General features: G+C 40.7%; 1 protein-coding gene across 2 annotated transcripts in view; it reads right to left on the bottom strand.

Annotated features, from left to right (window-relative positions):
• Nucleotides 1-17,439, bottom strand: part of Fam171a1 (family with sequence similarity 171 member A1) — a 115,800-nt gene that overhangs the window by 10,224 nt on the left and 88,137 nt on the right. For both annotated transcript variants that reach the window (XM_076831868.1, XM_076831869.1), the window contains exon 5: nucleotides 16,635-16,811. In XM_076831868.1, the coding sequence (XP_076687983.1) occupies nucleotides 16,635-16,811 (177 nt within the window). The remainder of the gene's footprint in view (nucleotides 1-16,634; nucleotides 16,812-17,439) is intronic.

Here is a 17,439-nt window from a genome sequence, read left to right as displayed (position 1 = left end):
GTCTACCCATCTTCCAGGATACAAATCAAACCATGTGCTTTTCCTTCTAGTAAAAGCTTAGGTGCTGGCTATTTTTCTAGGTCTTATCTCCTCTAGAAGACGGCAAGCTTTGAGCGTTTGAGCCTGTGTCTTATATTCCTTTTGTCTTCTACACACCTAGAAATATCCACAGGGTAGGAACTCAATAGTACTTCCAATGGAGTGAAAGCTACAGATGCAATCCAAAAATAACATCAGGTAACCTGCAGTCAGCTGGAAAGATATCCCTGCAAAGTGTGATTAAAATGGGATGCTACTCTTCCCAACTAAAGGGAGCAGAGTCATCTGGGGAAGAGATATTAATTTTGGCATACATTTTCTGTAAAATGCACACATAGCCAGTGACTGCGGTGTGACACTCTTTTGGGATTCAACAATCATGCTGTTACTGGCAAAGCATTTTTCAAGGTTTCTGTGTTTTGTGGGAGGAAGTAAGCTACAGGGAATACAAGAATTAATGAATTGTGTACTAGAAACATATGCTTCTCATTACTGGAATCCTGATGCTGCTGCGGGTGCAGGCTGGTTTCCCCACCTGGGCAGCAGGCACACAGAAGAAGAGATGATTGTGCTCAAGCCTGGGGACAGAGGCCTGAGATTCCTTCTTCACAGGTGATAACTGCTGGCAGAGCAAACAAACCTCCCTAACGTCTCTTCTGTTGAATAAGATTATGTGATGGCCGGTGCTGTGACCAGAAGCTAACAGAGTGTTCACGTGGTGGTGGTGGTGGTGGTTGTGGGGGGTGGGGGAGCGTTGGGCACTGCTCAGGCAGAGCAAGGCAGGGACCAAGTTGCTCCTACTCTATGGACAAAAGAAAGCTCCTGTTGCTCTTGCCTGTTCTCCTCCAAGCAGTTCATCTGCCAGCCACGTGGTGCTTACTTCCTCTGGGCTTTTCTGTCTTTCCCTAGGCTACTCCTTCCTAGCCTCTTTCTATGGCTTCCTACTGCCCCCTCAGCATCTTCCTTCTAAGCAGGCAGCTGCTGGGACATGCAGGCCCAAGGCAGCGTCACCTGGTACAGACAGGCAGGATCCCAAGTGTCTTGTCCCTTCATACCCCATCAGCGCATCAATCTGGCTGCCGAGCAGGTGTCTCAGGAGTTGGCTGGGTGACATGTGCCTTTTTGCTCTGATTGAGGCCTCTTCGTGTCTGTTATTGGGAGTGCATGTGTGTGAAGGTCATGTGGTGATCTCTCTGGCAACACCAAGAAATGAAATTCTGCATGACTGAAATTTCTAAACTGTCAGTTTTCAAGTAGTTGTAAGACATTTGAATCCTCTTATGTAATCTTAAGCAGAAACAAATTTATAAGCTAGATAAAAGGTAAGCCTCTTGCACAGAGGTCAGGAGAAGTACCACTCAGTGGCAACCCTCAACACACCTCCTAACCATGGTCTGGAAGCTATCGTCTATACATTTGCCAAAATTTGAAAAGGCAGTTTTAAACAAATTCTAAAATGCATCCTTTTCTCCTATCTTACAAAAAGTAAACACATTTTTGATTTGTCTTTAAAATTCAGGGTTCTTATTATGATCAACTATTATGATAGGTTCTGACATACTGATGCCCTTAGGAATCCAGAGTTGAGGGTTATGGATGTGTTTGATAATAAACAGTCCTACCTGCACTTATATTTGCTTCCCTTTACTTTCTTTCCTATGGTTTGCTGTGTTCCTGTTCTGCCCCCCCCCGCCCCCTGCAGTCTGTTTTTGGGAAACATCAGCCCCCCCAACCTATGTCAGAATAACATACACAGGTCAATGGGGGGTGGGAGAACAAACCAGTTATAGAACAGTGACATTCTGAATCCAGGGTCAGAATTATTATTCTCTAAAATTAAGCCCAGCTCCATAGAAAGACATACTTTCAAGAAAAAAAGTGTGCATTGAAATATTACCCTCATATTTGGGAAAAGAGTTAGTTATGTATTCTGCTGGCAAGGTTCAATGTGTTTAAAGCACCCTGAGTTCTTCATGTAGAAGCTGCATTTAACTACAATGATTATCACACATAATAAGGGACAGGCAAGAGAAGACAGGACTCATGCTCCCATGCAGGACGGGATGGGGTCTCCTAGCAATCACTAGGGGGGCCACTTTCCTGCCTGGTTACCAAGCACTAATGAGGTCAACTTCTATTTGCAACATATAAAGAAAAGTGAGTTCAAAAATTGAGCAAATGGCTCTCCAAAGGCAAAAGAATGGTAAAATACAAGGAAAGACTCACCCAAACACAACATCTAATTTTAATGCAACCTAAGGAGGTCAGATACACCTTGTTTTTCCCACCTGGCATGTTAGTTGGCTTGGAAGCCCCTCTGTAATAGGTACATGATCTCATTCCAACAAGCAGTTGGCAACAAGCAGAATGACCTGATCTTATGAGCACTGTGGAGTTTAGAGGGAAACTCTAAGTAAAAACCCTACACTTTCAGAGATTACATGTTGACATTGACACCTGGAACATTAGCCAACATACAGAAACACATGCTGCTATTCTCACTTGAGATCTGTGTCATGTCAGACCTCAGAGCCCTGGACAAATAAATGCCCAGCACTAGAAGTGCTCAATTGATTACACAGATGACTTCCAAGGCAAAAGAAAATCCTCCATGTGAACTCTGACATTCTGGGGCTGGCACGGAGACATGGAGTGTCCTGTATGATATTATGGAGCTGCTGGAGCAAGTCTGGAGCCCCTGCTTCACATTTCTTTTGTCATGCATGCAAGCAATAAATAGCCTCATCACTTAATCACAGGAGCTGGGCATTCTACTTCTTGCAGCTAACATGTTCTACATGATATATTTTTTTTTTTCTGAACAAAGCTGGAGTAGGTTCTATGACGCTTCTGGAGCTGGGACTCAGTTGGAAGAAATTCCACAAAACCCATCTCAAAAAAGTTCCACCAATTAAAAGGTGATTGTTTTCACTGTGAAATAATAGCCACTTCTACTCCTAAACCCACATTTTCACTGTGCAATATTTGTAAACATCTGTGATGAGAGATGAGGCCACTTGTGCTGATACAGGCATGAACTCAAGACAGTGGGGACCACATTTCCCCTGCTTTTCATCTGTTTTCTCTGGTCAGTAACCATCTCCTTACTTGGGCTATGGTGGCCTAAGAACCAGACATGGGGTAAGCATTAGCTCTCTGAGGGAATGATCTTAAGAAGTGTACCTCTCAGATTCAAAGTGAGCTGCTCTTCTTCCTCTTATCATCACCATCACCATCACCATTATGTCCTTCCTGATCTTCAAATATACTGGTTTTCTTTAGGAGCCAGACAGATGTTGCTTTGGAGGCTTTCATCTCTTTTAACCTCTACTATAATTTTCTACCAATTGTACACATAGTAGTTCCAAGATCTAAATCTACTTTGTTGCATGCTTTAGCACACTGGCGCAGAATCATTCGCTAACATCAAAATATAAAAGTTCATCAACCTTTAAGTCACATTTATCAGTTCGGTGGGAATAGTGACAATTTCCACATTTACAGTATTGTGGAGTAGACTTCTCATTTCCAAATTAAAGTCTGTGGCTTTGAATAGCTAGTTTGCCTTTTCTGGAATTATTTTTCCATGAAATCTTTGAGGAGTAAACATTCCTCGTTAATTATATAGCAAAACACTTGTCTGATGGGCAATTACCTAATCATTCTTGTTGAAAGCAATCGAACTAAGGAGCGAAACTGATGTGTGGATGGATGGATTCTTATAGCCCTGGGCAAGTACATTTCAGGACGGGTTTGGACAAGAATAAATTTAAGGGCAACTCACTATAACCAACAACCTTCTGTTTGAAGCACAAAATCACAGATGTGTTGAATATTAGAAATTAAGACACAAAATGAGCCTATATTTGGCTGTAAGATGTTCCCTTCTGAGGAAGATTTTTTTTTTCCTTTTTGCAGTGCTGGGGATCAAACACAAGGCTTTGCACATGTCAAGAGGAAAAGAGATTCTTAAAAAATAAATTTAATTGAAAAAACTCGATATTTTTTCCTTTATGCTTTTGCTGAGCTATCACATGACTTACTGAAATATATTTTAGGAAAGGAGCAGTAATGAGAAATCATAAAGATTCGGCAGTTATAGAAAGTTTCTGCCTTGAAGAGATGGCCAAAAGTATTAAGCCACACATTAACATCAATAAAATTTACTGGGTATATATGTATATTTATGAATTTCCAGAAAACAGTATCAGAGTATGATTAATTAGCCCCATCAGGAGAAAAATTTCATTCATTATTAAGTTCAATACCATCTTGCAATTACAGGTTGGAAGAGGCTGGGCGGGGGGAAGCAAAGGGCTGTGGGTGGCACAGCCAGTAGGCTCTGGATTAGAAAAACAGTTCAGGATGAAGGATGGTACAACAGAGTCAGCAAGCATCTGGAGATGTGATAGAATGCTCTCCATCAGGTCTTGCTAAAGAGCTCATTAAAAAGGGAGATGTCCTAAGCATAGGGGCTGACTGGGTGGATCTGGAGGAAAGCCTGAGGTGTTCTGTGACAAGCTGCTGGGTGATGCTGGTGCCATTCATCTGTGGACCACCAATTCGGCAGCAAAGCTCTAAGTTATGTGCCCTTGAGTAGGGGTAGCAGTCTTCTCAAAAAAGTCTGATGCCATTCATTTCCCACAATGTGGGCTTGGTGCAGCAACTGGGTGGCCAGTGCTTGAAGCAACTTCAGAAGTATCTCTGATCAGCTCAGCAAGGAATCTAGTCACTTGGCTAAGCAGGTCAGGGGTCGGCAGACTCAAATGCCTACAGATGTCGCTGTGTCATTACTTAAGGAAAAGTGCTATGCAGTGACTTGGTTGTTGTGTGGACAAACTGGTTCCAAATCAAGACCTTTTTTATCTCCTCCTGGGGTGCTCTGTACCCAAGATAGTCCCATGTCAGGCTCTAAGGTGCCTTCTGTATCTCAGTTCAAATGTCACTTCTGCAGACTCTGACCAATTAATCACTTTCTCCATCATCATTTGGCTGAACTGGTACCCATGCCATCTAAGTATACTAGTGCATCGTCTCCTTCTAGAATAAAAATTTCAGAATTATAGGGCCCTTCCCTAATTTGTTTTGACACTGTTTTATCCCAAGAGTGTACAACAGTGGGATTCCTGGCATGGAGAAGCTATTTGTTAGACAAATGAACTGCTCATTTTTTTTTTTTTAAAGAAAATTCCATGGGAAATGTTCTCCCCCCTTTTTTTAATGTCGGCAGTAAATTCAAACACAACAAACAAACAAATATACCCAAACTCATTATAAGACACATCTGGGAATGGGCTGTGGCTCTGCATTCCCACATCCAGTTCATTATTCTTTTAAGCCACATTAAGTCCTGGCTCAGAAGCAGGAATGCACAAAAATCTGATATTCTGGAAAAGGAGGGGATCTGCAGTCTGAAGAAAACCCTGTCCTGTGTCTCCTCTTCTTCCCTTCCAGGGATGTCCTGCATGTGCCTCGAGTACTCACCATGCCCAGTTTGGCTTCTTCCTGATGAGGAAAGATGTCAGCTCCCCAACCCCAGTGCAGTTTTGAAACAATGATGAAAAATGGTGGTTTAGAGTAATACCCTGTTTTCCTAATCGATAAGCTCAGTTAAGAAAGAGTTGATTACAAACACCTCTTCTAAAAGGTCTGGAGTTATGATCCTACTTTTTTTCCCTTTGATTTTGGCTACTTTCAACTACATATTTCACATGGCTGGGCTGTTACATACAACCACATTTATTAGGAGCAAGCAAGGGTGCTTCTGTGGAGACTTCGATACACCACATTCTGTATGTGCTGAGTTGGTCTGGGTGTGTGTTTGCCCACGTGTGTGCATACAAACGACTATAAAGGAGTGGCTCAAGAGAAGGAGCAAAAAGAATTATGATATCAGGAACATAACATGTGGCCAGGAATGTACATCATACTTAAGCTTTATATAATATTGGATGGTAGGCTTTATATATCTTAGTTTTGAGTTAGAAACATTAGGTCCAGAGAAGTTGGTAATTTACCCCCAGGACAATCCTATCCCTAACATTTGTAGACCTTGAGAATTTTCAGACCTGATTAATGTACAAAATCACTTTTAAAAGAAAAGAAAAATTCATATGAAGCCATGACCTTATTTAAAAAAAAATCATGTGTTAAGTGTGTCCTAATCTAAAAGAGCTTACAGCTCATATAAAAATATAAAACCAAATTTGTAAAAAGAAACAGAAACAAGGCTATATGTACTATTGCAAAATAAAATTAAAATTAAAAACATCAATTGAATGTAGTACCTGATGACGTATTAGTGAGCTAAATGACTAGATTGCAACATACTCAGGACATAGATGGCCAGGGTGGGGCTTCTTTTGAGTCTGGCAGGTCTATGATTCAATTCTTCTATCACTTTCCTCAAGCTGAACTTACCATAAAACTTCCTTTCTTCTAACATAGTTTTTCATTTTTCCTTAATATGCTGGGGTTGTATCATTCATCTATCATGTCTACTCCTCTTCTGTTCTCATTAGTCCTATTCTATAAAATCGCCTATTTATAAATGTAAATTCAGGCAACAAAAATCATCTGGTAATTTTAAGTTCTGTATCGAATCCAAATGATGCAGAATATTTTCAAATTAAATTCTAAAAGATCACTATTAAAACCCACCCACCTTCCCCAATTTGAAATTCCTTGCAGAAATTATCAGATGCCAAAGAAGTTCCTTGGGTCTTCAGGCCCCAGGTTGGAAGTGCTGAATCTTGTTCAGGAAACCAAGGACATGTGGGATCTTCATCTACCCCAAGTACCCATCCTTGGTGCCTCACTGGAGATGAGGATGTGGCTGTAATGGCCAGTGGTGTCCAATGGAGAGAAAGAAGTAGACCCAGGAAGCTGGCTGGGCTTTTGCACTAGTGAGAGACCTGCTCTGCACACCAGAAGGCATATTCTTACATTGCTCAAATTAAAAGTGTTATTTAGAAATTCAATTCCAAACAGTCAATGATATTCAAAATATGGAACAGCTGTTAGAGTATGGGGCACTGACCAGTCAGATGGATGGCTGGGGCATCCTAGCTAAATACCAGCCTGGTGGTGGAGGTGGTGGAGGGTGAGATTGGGATGCTACATTTAGGGACATTACAGCTTGATCATACCAGTCCTTTTTTCTTATCATACTTTACCCAAAATTCACTAGGCAAGAACAACAATGATGATGATCATAATAATGGCATACGTCCACAAAGCCTTTCGCCAACTGACCAGTACTATTGTAATTGCTCTTCATTCACAACAATTCTCTGAGGTAGGGACTGTGGAGAGAAAATGGAGGTCTGAGAGGTTCAAGGACTTACTTTAGCTCACACAACTAGTGACCTAATGGGGACCTGTCACTCAAGCCCATGCTGACCCAATTGCTGGGCTGCGTGCTGCTTCAGTAACCTGTCCACTAATGCCAGAGGCTATGTATTATCAGTGCAATACTCACATCTACCCAAAACATTTTCACTTATAAATTATTCATTCAAATGGAGGAAATTGGCAATATAATACCCCTAAAATATTTGTTTCTGAAAAAAAATTGTGGCATCATCACCTTCCTAATTACTTTTTACTCAGACTGATACTGGAATAAACACGTTAGATCCGTAGTTAAAACCCAGGCCAAACAGCAGCACCCCAAGGAGCATGGAGGCTTCTAGGTGACGGGGAAAGCCAGCAGGACACAAACTTGCCACAGACAGCCCACAACGTGAATCTCCATAATTGGTCATTAAAAGTTGACTCTAAAAGAAGACAGGTTTTCTTTGAGGAGGAAGATATTGATCTCCAAACTCTGAGACCACAAAAGCAGGCAAGGGTTATTTGTCAAGTTTGTCAAAAAAATGGTTTTCATTAAACCCAAGCATGGGAACTTCTAGTTCTCCATCCAATGATATTTTAAGAAAACCAAATTCCTAAGAACAGGGTTTTAAAAAGCGCTTTGAATCCCAGCTACACTAGAGCTAGTGGGATGGTATTATTTTCTGAAAATTGTCATTTGGGGGAGGCTACCAACACAAAAGGCTTAACAATTCTCAGAAATGGATTGGTATTATAAGATTGTTTTTTGAGTTGCTAGGTAATACTGAAAAAACAACCATCCCTGTTCTGAGATCACTCCCAAGGGCAGCACTAGTGTTATTACCCTGACTTTATCCCTTTTGGTCAGCCCATAGTGGGAGGACACTACAACTAGGATGCTAAGGGTCCATAGCGGCCCAAAGATCCCCTTCTGCATCTCAAAGAGAGAATCGCCCAGCTGGGGTTGTGGCTCAGTGGTGGAGCACTTGCTTAGCATGTGTGGGGCACTGGGTTGGATCCCCAGCACTACATAAAAATAAATAAATAAAATAAAGGTCCACTAACAACTACAACTAAAAACCAAAAATATTAAAAGAGAAAGAGAGAGAGAGAGAGAGAGAGAGAGCGCGAGAGCGAGCGCAAATCACCATTGACAGACTGTCGAGATCTCTGGCAAGACAAAGTTTCACTCTGTCATCCTTTACTCAACATAAGTCCTATGTCCTCAGTTTTCTTTGCTATCTGCTACATCATATTGATCCACCTTCCTGGAAGGTAAATCACTCCCTTTTCTCCTACTCATCTCACAGAAGTCCACTTCACTTCCAAGGGTAATTTTTACATCTGGGAAAGTAGAGACTCTTTTTTTCCTGAGAATTGTTTCTTTGTTTCTAAGCCACGATCTTTGCAGTGAAACGACCTATTTCAGGTGACCGTGTTCTTAGGGATATATTCATATTACACTAAGGTGAGTTGACTTCCTTCTTTGTTCAACACCCTTCTCTACTGCATCTGTTCTCATGGGAAAAAATGGTGTGTATGACTAAAATTAATATCATGCCTATAATATATATTTAATGTAGGGAAATAAACTCCTTTTTCTGTTTTTGCCCACAAAATGTGAAACAGTTCATCCTTACAATTCAATCACAACACCTACTATTACAATCAGAATTCTTTCATCCAGATATGTAGCTTATGATGGAGAAAAATATAAGTTAGTAATGGTATTATTAATTACTGGGTTTTTTTTTTTCAAAGCATAGTTTTAGGTTCACAGCAAAACAGAGAGAAAGCTACAGAGATTTCTCATTTCTCTGCCAATCACCCCCGCTCAAGCACAGCCTCCTCCATCATCAATATCCCCCACCTGGAGCAGTAACATTTGCTACAACGGAACCTACACATTATTATCACCCAGGGTCTGTGGTTTACATGTTCAGTAATGTGATTTCATTTTCTTAAAGTTATAAGCATAATTAGTGCTTTAAGGACTTCCACTCCCTCCCATTATCCACCGACCCCCAAAACTGATGAAATGAAACAAAATATGAGACCTGTATTTTAAATAAGCTCCACATTCAAGGACAAGCTGGCCATGACTTACCTAAAGGACTAATTAAACGTGCACAGCATCAGCAGTAACGTCCACCATCTGAAGCAGACACAAATCTACTCCAGGCCAATTATGACTAGGTTCTCCCATGGATGCGCCATACATGATAAGAAGCTGGTTCAGTAACCACCATTTCTATAGCAACCCCTACATACTCTGCCGGCTATGTTTTGAGAAGGCAGTTAAAACTGGATTTCACAACATAGTTTTGCTCTTAGAAATGCTTTTATTTTTGTCATCTCATTAGAATGAAAGTATCCAAATCAAATGAGATGCCATTAAGTAGCAGAAACTTAACAAATCCAGAATCTTAAATCTCAATTTCTTTGCCACTTGCTGTGAGTCAGTCAGTCACTTTAAATTCTAACCACTGACCTGGTTTGCTTGTTCATAAGTGACCATTCCCCAGGGCTACAAGTCAGATTTCACTCTGACAACCTCCTACATCAGACAGCCATCTGCTGCCCCAGTTATACACTAAAGAAAGAGTAAAGGTCCAGGAAAGCAAATTGACATGGTCACCTCTTATTGTCCAGAAAGTTCCAGCTGAAATGCACTTCCTTTTGCCAGACCTGGGAAGGGAAACTGCTTCTTTCAAAGGTCAAACTGACCACTGCTAATGACTGACAAGTTGTGCATGTTTATTCACATCCCATCCCATTCCTTCAAATGCACCTTTTCACGTAGGACACAGAAAGGCACAATCAGAGAATCATAAGTTAAAGAATTATGCTAATTCCTCAAAAGACAATACACAAATCCACTAAATAGGGTCATCTTTGTTCCATAAATCAAGTGGAAATTTAACACAAATGTTTCAGCAAAGCATACTGTCAATGCAGCAAAAGTTTTTGTGTGTTTTAGGCAAATTATTTGAAAGTATATATAGCCACTAAATATACTGAATATAATCCAGTATTATTTGTACTCTAAAAAAATGTTAATTTATTAGGCCACCCTTGGGTGAATATGTAGGGTGGACCATGGAGATGCTAATTTTTATTTGAGAAATTCTTCACAAGTCCCCACCCCCCCCAAAAAAAAATTTAAAAGATAATTGTGGCTATTAAAAAAATGACAAGTGGAATAAATGGTAGCATTAACTACTGACCCCTCTAAAGGTGTCAGAAAAAGTCCATCTAAGCCTCTCTAAGAGTAAATTTTTTTTTAAAAAAATATTTTTTTAATTGTAGATGGACATAATACCTTTATTTAATTTATTTATTTTTATGTAGTGCTGAGGATCCAACCCAGTGCCTCAGACATGTGAGACAAGCACTCTACGGAGCCACAACCCCAGCCTGAGAGAAAATTTTATCTGCAGTCATGGATTTGAGTATTTGAGTTAGAGATAAAACATGGGTTTAGAGAGTTGATATTAAAAATGTGGTTTTATCATTCAAACAGAAGTCCCACTGAACTATAAAAGAAGTTTCATAAAAACTATAAAAGAAGTCTCTTTTTTTTTTTTCACAATGAAAATCTGCTTCTCTGAACATCAGCTGTCACACTTGGCAAAATGCAGAAGGCTGTCTGGCTCACAGGAAATATGGAGGTTGTAGCTGAACCCACACCCCAGTTTGGTCTTGCAAAGTGTAGAAACCAGTGCCTCACACGTGCTACACAAGCATTGTGATATTAGAATGGGAAGAGCTTCCCAGGGGAGGCTAGATCAGGGGTCACAAACTTTTTCTGTAAAAGGCCAGACTGATAGTAAATATTTTTGGTTTGGGGGACAGAGTGTTATAGTGTCAAAGCATACCAACAGGCGACTATGGCTGTGTGCTAATAAAACTTTATTAGGAATGCTTATGCATGAGTTAAATAAAATTTTATTTGTCCCTCTGTCCCTCCCTCACTTCCCTCTTTTCAAACCCAGAGCCCCACACATGCAAGGCAAGTGCTCTATCAGTTACATCCCCAGTGAGTTTCATATTAAAAAAAATGTGTCATAAGATATTCTTTATTTCCCTCTGTTTTTGCTGAGTTATAATTGATGAATAAAAATCGTATATACTGGGGCTGAGGTTGTGGCTCAGTGGTAGAGTGCTTGTGTAGCACGTGTGAGACACTGGATTCGATCCTCAGCACCACATAAAAATAAATAAATAAATAAAACAAAGATATTATGTCCATCTACAACTAAAAAAAAAAAATTGCACATACTTAAGGTTCATGACTTGATGATTCAAAATACATACTAAGATAAACAACATACCATTACCTCACCACTACCATTTTCTTCTTCTCCTTCATATGGTAAGAATATTTAAGAGTTATTCCCTTAGTAAATTCTAAGTATACTATACAGTACTGTTAACTATATTCATACAGCTGTATGGTAGACCTCTAGAACTTACTGGAAACTGTATCCTTTGACCATTTCTCCCTCTTTTCTCCTCTTTTCATTCTTTCTTCAATCATTTAAAAATTAAAAAAAAAAAAACATTTTTTGGGTCACAATTGACCAATACAGATTTAGGCAAAAAATTCTTAATGGATTTATAAGTTGCTACTTCTGGTTGTTTAACAATTTCAAATTGGTAATTATTTTGATTACCTACAAAGTTGATAATTTAAAGTGTTAAATGACTTATTTTTTTTTGTAATTGTACATTGATAGAATGCCTTCATTTGTAATTTTTGTGTGATGCTAAGGTGCCTCACACATGCTAGGCAAGCGCTCTGCCACTGAGCTACAGCCCCAGCCTTGTATTAAATGATCTGAAGTGATTATCATATCATAATATAGCAACTAATGATAAACTGTATTATGTATTTAGTAAGATGTGTTGGTGAATTCCTAAATTTGTTTTTTTTTTGACCTGATAATACTGTCTTTGAAATTTTTTTGTTTAACTGAAGTGTTTCAATTTGAACTAAGATAATGATATTATTGATTATTAGTAAAACAATTTATGAGACATGGAGGCTTCATTGAATTTAGTAAGTCAAGGAACATCTGGTGTCTTTGAAAAGTCCATCCAACCCTAAAGTTTTCAGAAAACATATTTTAATTCATTTGAGTATTTTTGAATGACGATCCAAACGTTGGTTTTCTCTGTGCATGTGCAATCTGTTACAGCTAGGAATTTGGTAGCTACATTTTTTTTTTTTTTTGCAGTAGATGCTAAGTTAAAAAGACCATTTAAATGAAAATAGATCAACCAAACAATGAAGACTCCCAGTGAAAAGGCTCAATACTATGGGGATTATTTCTGAAGTCTTCTTGGATGAGATATTCCAGGGGCTTCATAACAATATGCACTTGTTTGTTTTCAATGATTTCTCTATTGTATTAGCTTCCAACTGCTGCTGTAACAAATGACCATGAACTTATAGGGTTGGACATACCACAAATTTATTCTTTTGTATCTCTGGAGGTCAGGAGTCCAAATTCAGTTTCTCTGGGCCAAAATGAAGATGTCTGTAGGGCTGGCTTGAGAAAGAATCCCTTTTCTGTCCCTTTTCAGTTTCCAGTGGCTGCCTGACCCCTTCCTCCACCTACAGAGTGCTCTAACCTGCCCTCACCATCAAACCACCTTCTCCTCAGACTCTGACTCCTTCTGATAGAGACTGTTGTGCCTACAGTGGGCTATCTGGATAACCCAGGCTAATCTTCTCATCTCAAGATTCTTGATCACACCTCCCCTTAACAATATAAGGATCTAAGGATTAGGATGTGGAGACATTTGGGGGAAGGGCATTATTCAGCCTACTACATACATCAAAAATATTTTTAAAAATATTTTTAAAAAATATTTATTTTTTAGTTGTAGTTGTACACAATATCTTTATTTTATTTATTTATTTCTATGTGGTGCTGGGAATTGAACCCAGGGTCTCGCATATGCTAGGTGAGTGCTCTACTGCTAAGCCACAATCCCAGTCCTCAAACAATTCTTTAAATACATTTTTGTTGCTTGTAAAATGTACATGAACTACACTAATGAACAGCAAGATGCTGCTTTTATATACCTGTGCCATATCATTACCACACACATGACACACGTTTAACTTAAAGAAAGCTTCATTATATTAGAAACATGATCTCCTGGTCCCTAGTCACCCATATTCAAATGTGTTCATTTAGAAAAGAGGAGGCAGGAAGGAGGAAGAGAATAACGATGGGGGAAAATCCAATGTAACTCTTCTCCCTGGAACAAGAGCTCCGAGCTCTGTGAGCTCCAGGTGGTGCCTGAGGCACAGCACAGCCATCGCCTGACGCAGTATCACTAGGATATGCACAAGGGCTGGCTGGGCTCCATCACACCTAGGGGTGGGCAAAGGGAGTTGAAAGGGCAGGTTCTGCGCATGCAGTGACAAGCTCTGAGGCAGACCTTAGCTGGTCTGAGGAAGGGTAAATAGTTTGGGGTGGTGGAAACGGAGGAGGGCGAGCACAGGACAGTGGCTGGGACGAAGGCAGGAGATGGCCAGGGCTACATCTGTAGAGCTCTGTGTGCCGTGCGATAGTCTGGTCTTCCTTGCAATGAGCGGCTTGTAGACACTCTAATAAGGAAAGCAGCCTGTGGTTTTGAAGATAACCCAAGCGGCCAAACACAAGGACCACGGAGGAAAGGAGGGGCATCCAGACAACTGCCAGAATTGAGAAGAGAGTCTTAGCTGAGGTAGTGGCAGCTCAGGGGAGGGGAGGGTAAGTATGAGAAACAATGGTCTCACATCAACATGACTCTAGGGTCCAGACACCGCTGTGGGCGGAGTGGGGCACAGGTGGAGTGGGGCACAGAGTAAGTTGGAGATAACTCTGAGGTGACCTCTCTGATGGTTGGTAGATGATGCCCTTAACCAAGAGAGGAGACACAGAGGTGAGCAGGTGCAGAGGTTAGAGTGCGAGTGTGTGTGTGGCTAAGTGTTTTCAGCAGGTTGAATTTTGAGTTTCCTATGGGCTATGCAGAGACGGAAATCAGATAGATAGCCAGAATCACAGGCAGCTGCAGGAGTGTGGGGTATGGTTAGATGCCCCAGCAATGGCACATCAATTAAGTCAAGAGTGGGGCACAGGGGCTGGGGTTGTGGCTCAGTGGTAGAGTGCTTGTCTAGGACGAGCAAGGCCCAGGGATCGATACTCAAAACCACATAAAAATAAATAAATTAATCAAAGATACTGCGTCCAACTACAACTACAAATAAATAAATAAAAATTAAAAAAAAAAGAGTAGGGCCCAGAACGCAGCTCAGGGCAGGCAGAAAGAGAACCCAGGGGAAGCTGGGTCATAAGGCCAAGAAGAGGGCCTTAGACAGAGGAAAGGAAGCCGTAAAATGCTGCAGGGATATCAAGGTAGATGAGGAGGTCACTGATTCCACAACTGGCAGCTGCTAACGGTCTCAGTGACATTCATTTTGGGAGACTGGAAGGATGAGGAGGGACCCCAGGGGCTTGGGAGGTAGGAACAGCAGGTGGGGAACAATCTCTCAGGAAACCTGAACTACGGGAAACCTGAGGCGCTGGGATGGCACCGCCAGAGAGGGCCCGCCCCAGAGTGGGGACCTCTGTGTGCTTCGTGAATTCTCGGGCACATTTGCTATGGAACCAGTATGGCACCGAGCTCCTTACGGTACTAACTCATCCAGTCCTGTGACCACTGAGTCTCATCTGTCAACTGGTGATCAGATGCTGTGAAGGTATTTGGGGGGATGAGAATAACCTTTGCCATCCTCAATCCTAAGGGGCAATTCCTTAATCTCTCTCCCTGCTCTCCATCCAAATGATTCTGTTTCTCAGCAGAACCCCAATATACTCCTCATAAAATCAGCAGGTACGATCATTATTCCCATTTTATAGCTGTGGAAATCCACCATGTCCACAGAGTCCTGCACTTAATCATATGCTTTATTGACTGCCTTTCCAGAGACAGACCTGGGTGTGTTTAGGGCTCACTGGGAGGGCTAACAAAGGCAGGCAGAATATATCAGAGAAGGAGTCTCTGTAAATGCATGTTTCTCACAAATGAAAAAATAATTATGGCTATGCATGCATGAAGATTTAGCCAAGAAGATATTTATCAACCATTAGAACAATAAGATTTTTTTCCTCATTGTAAAAACAGGTTTGATGAACCAAACTATGATATAGCCATATAACAGAATTCTATATGCTCACTAAAACTGATACTGCTGAATAATAATGCTATGGAAGGATGTTCATGCTATTCTAATAGTTTTTTAAAACAAGCTAAATATGATAAAGTATCCAGGAAATATTCCCATTGCTTTTAAAATGCTGGGTGGAGGGCGACCTTTAAGAGGACTTCTATTTGGGGTACTTATGCCTTTAAATTTTTTATTTTCTCCCAGATCACTCACTCCAATGGAAAGCAAGTGGCTAGACTTTAAGTAGTTCTGTGGCAAGGCCCCTGTGCAAGAAACCGAAGCTTCTAGTTGACAGCTGGTGAGGAACCGAGGTCTGACTGCAACCATGTGAGTGAGTTGGGAAGTTCACCTGTTGGTCTCAGCTGAATCCTGCTTAAGATGACCAGCAATGAGCCAGAGCCCTGGCTGCCAGCTTTTGCTAGAGATCCTAAGCCTGAAACACCCAGTTCAGTTGTGCCTGGCTTTGTGACCCCCAGAAGCCATGAGATGGTTGATGTTCACTATTGTTTCAAGCTGCTATATTTTAGGGAAATTTGTTTTGTGGCACCAAATGATAATTAACACACATGTGCAAGTGAAATGACCAGGTAGGATTCAAAACCTATTAGTGATTTTCACTAGGTGGTAGGATAATAAGTCATTTTTATTTGCTTTGTAAAATGTTGGCAAATATGTTTCCTTTTTCAGAAGACAAAAAAAAAAAAAGAGACCATGTCACCAAGAGAGATCTACAACCTCCTGAAGAATAAAAGGATAAAGATGAGGAGACCTGATTTTAGCTCATCACATTTAAAGGTTCTTTTCAAGTTAATTAGCTTAAATGTGCAAAATTAAAAAAAAGAAATGAAACTCCCAGCTGAGTGGCTGAAGGACATGGTGGAGCAAACTTTACCCACCAGAAACCATAAATGCACTGGGAGCGGCAGCATCCACTAATGACAAGGAAAGCAGACTTCCTCGGGCTCCTTAGAAGGAAAACCGAACAGTAACAAAGTCTTGCAGCCAATTGCAGTGACACAGGACCCTTGCTTACCCAGCTTCTGGTCAAACCGCCATGCTGTAATGTAGGCATTGTGCCTCAGACTGCTCTGCGTGGCCAGCGGCACGGTGACGTAGATGGGACCGTCCACCAGCACTGGGGTTCCATTGCTGCTGAGCAAGTGGACGCTGACAGCTGTGACGGGGGTCAGGTCATACCTGGTGCTGTTTCCTAGAAGGAAGAGGCAGTTTCCATCATGTTTTCACTAAGTACCTGGGGCTGCAGAAACCCTGGGAAAAATAGTCCCTACATACCAGGGACTGTTTCTATAATCCTCATCATAACCTCATCAGGCAGGTAAAACCCCCATTGTAGCCATAAAAACACAGGCTCAGAGAGGGCAGTAATGGTAGCTACCCTGCGGTCATATACTAGTTAATAGTATAGAGCCAGGTTCCAAGCTGGGGTTTGCCAATTCTATCTATTATGCTCCATTTCCCCAAAAGGGCCTCAAAAGGGATAGATTTTTCTAAAATGCAAAGTGAAGGAATATGTGGAAATCATTGAAAATGACTTCTACATAAAGTAAGCTCCAATATATATAACACATATAATAACATAAGTCAACAGATGACCACAGTGAAACCAAATATTTTAGACTGTTTTTTTTTTTTAAAAGAAAACAATAAATTTCTTCAAGGATTGCTTTAAAATATTAACTTCTGCTAAAAGTATTCTATTAAAACTTGGACTTGAAGTATTTATGATTTATTTTAGTTGCCACTGTTATTTTGGTCTATTTAAAAGGAATTTAATATCCCATTTACCCTCCATTAGAGGCCTTATTCAAGCCAATGTT

This window comes from Callospermophilus lateralis, chromosome 13 (genome assembly GCF_048772815.1).
Source record: "Callospermophilus lateralis isolate mCalLat2 chromosome 13, mCalLat2.hap1, whole genome shotgun sequence".
NCBI classification, from domain to species: Eukaryota; Metazoa; Chordata; class Mammalia; order Rodentia; family Sciuridae; genus Callospermophilus; species Callospermophilus lateralis.
This window is presented reverse-complemented; position numbering and strand designations above follow the sequence as displayed.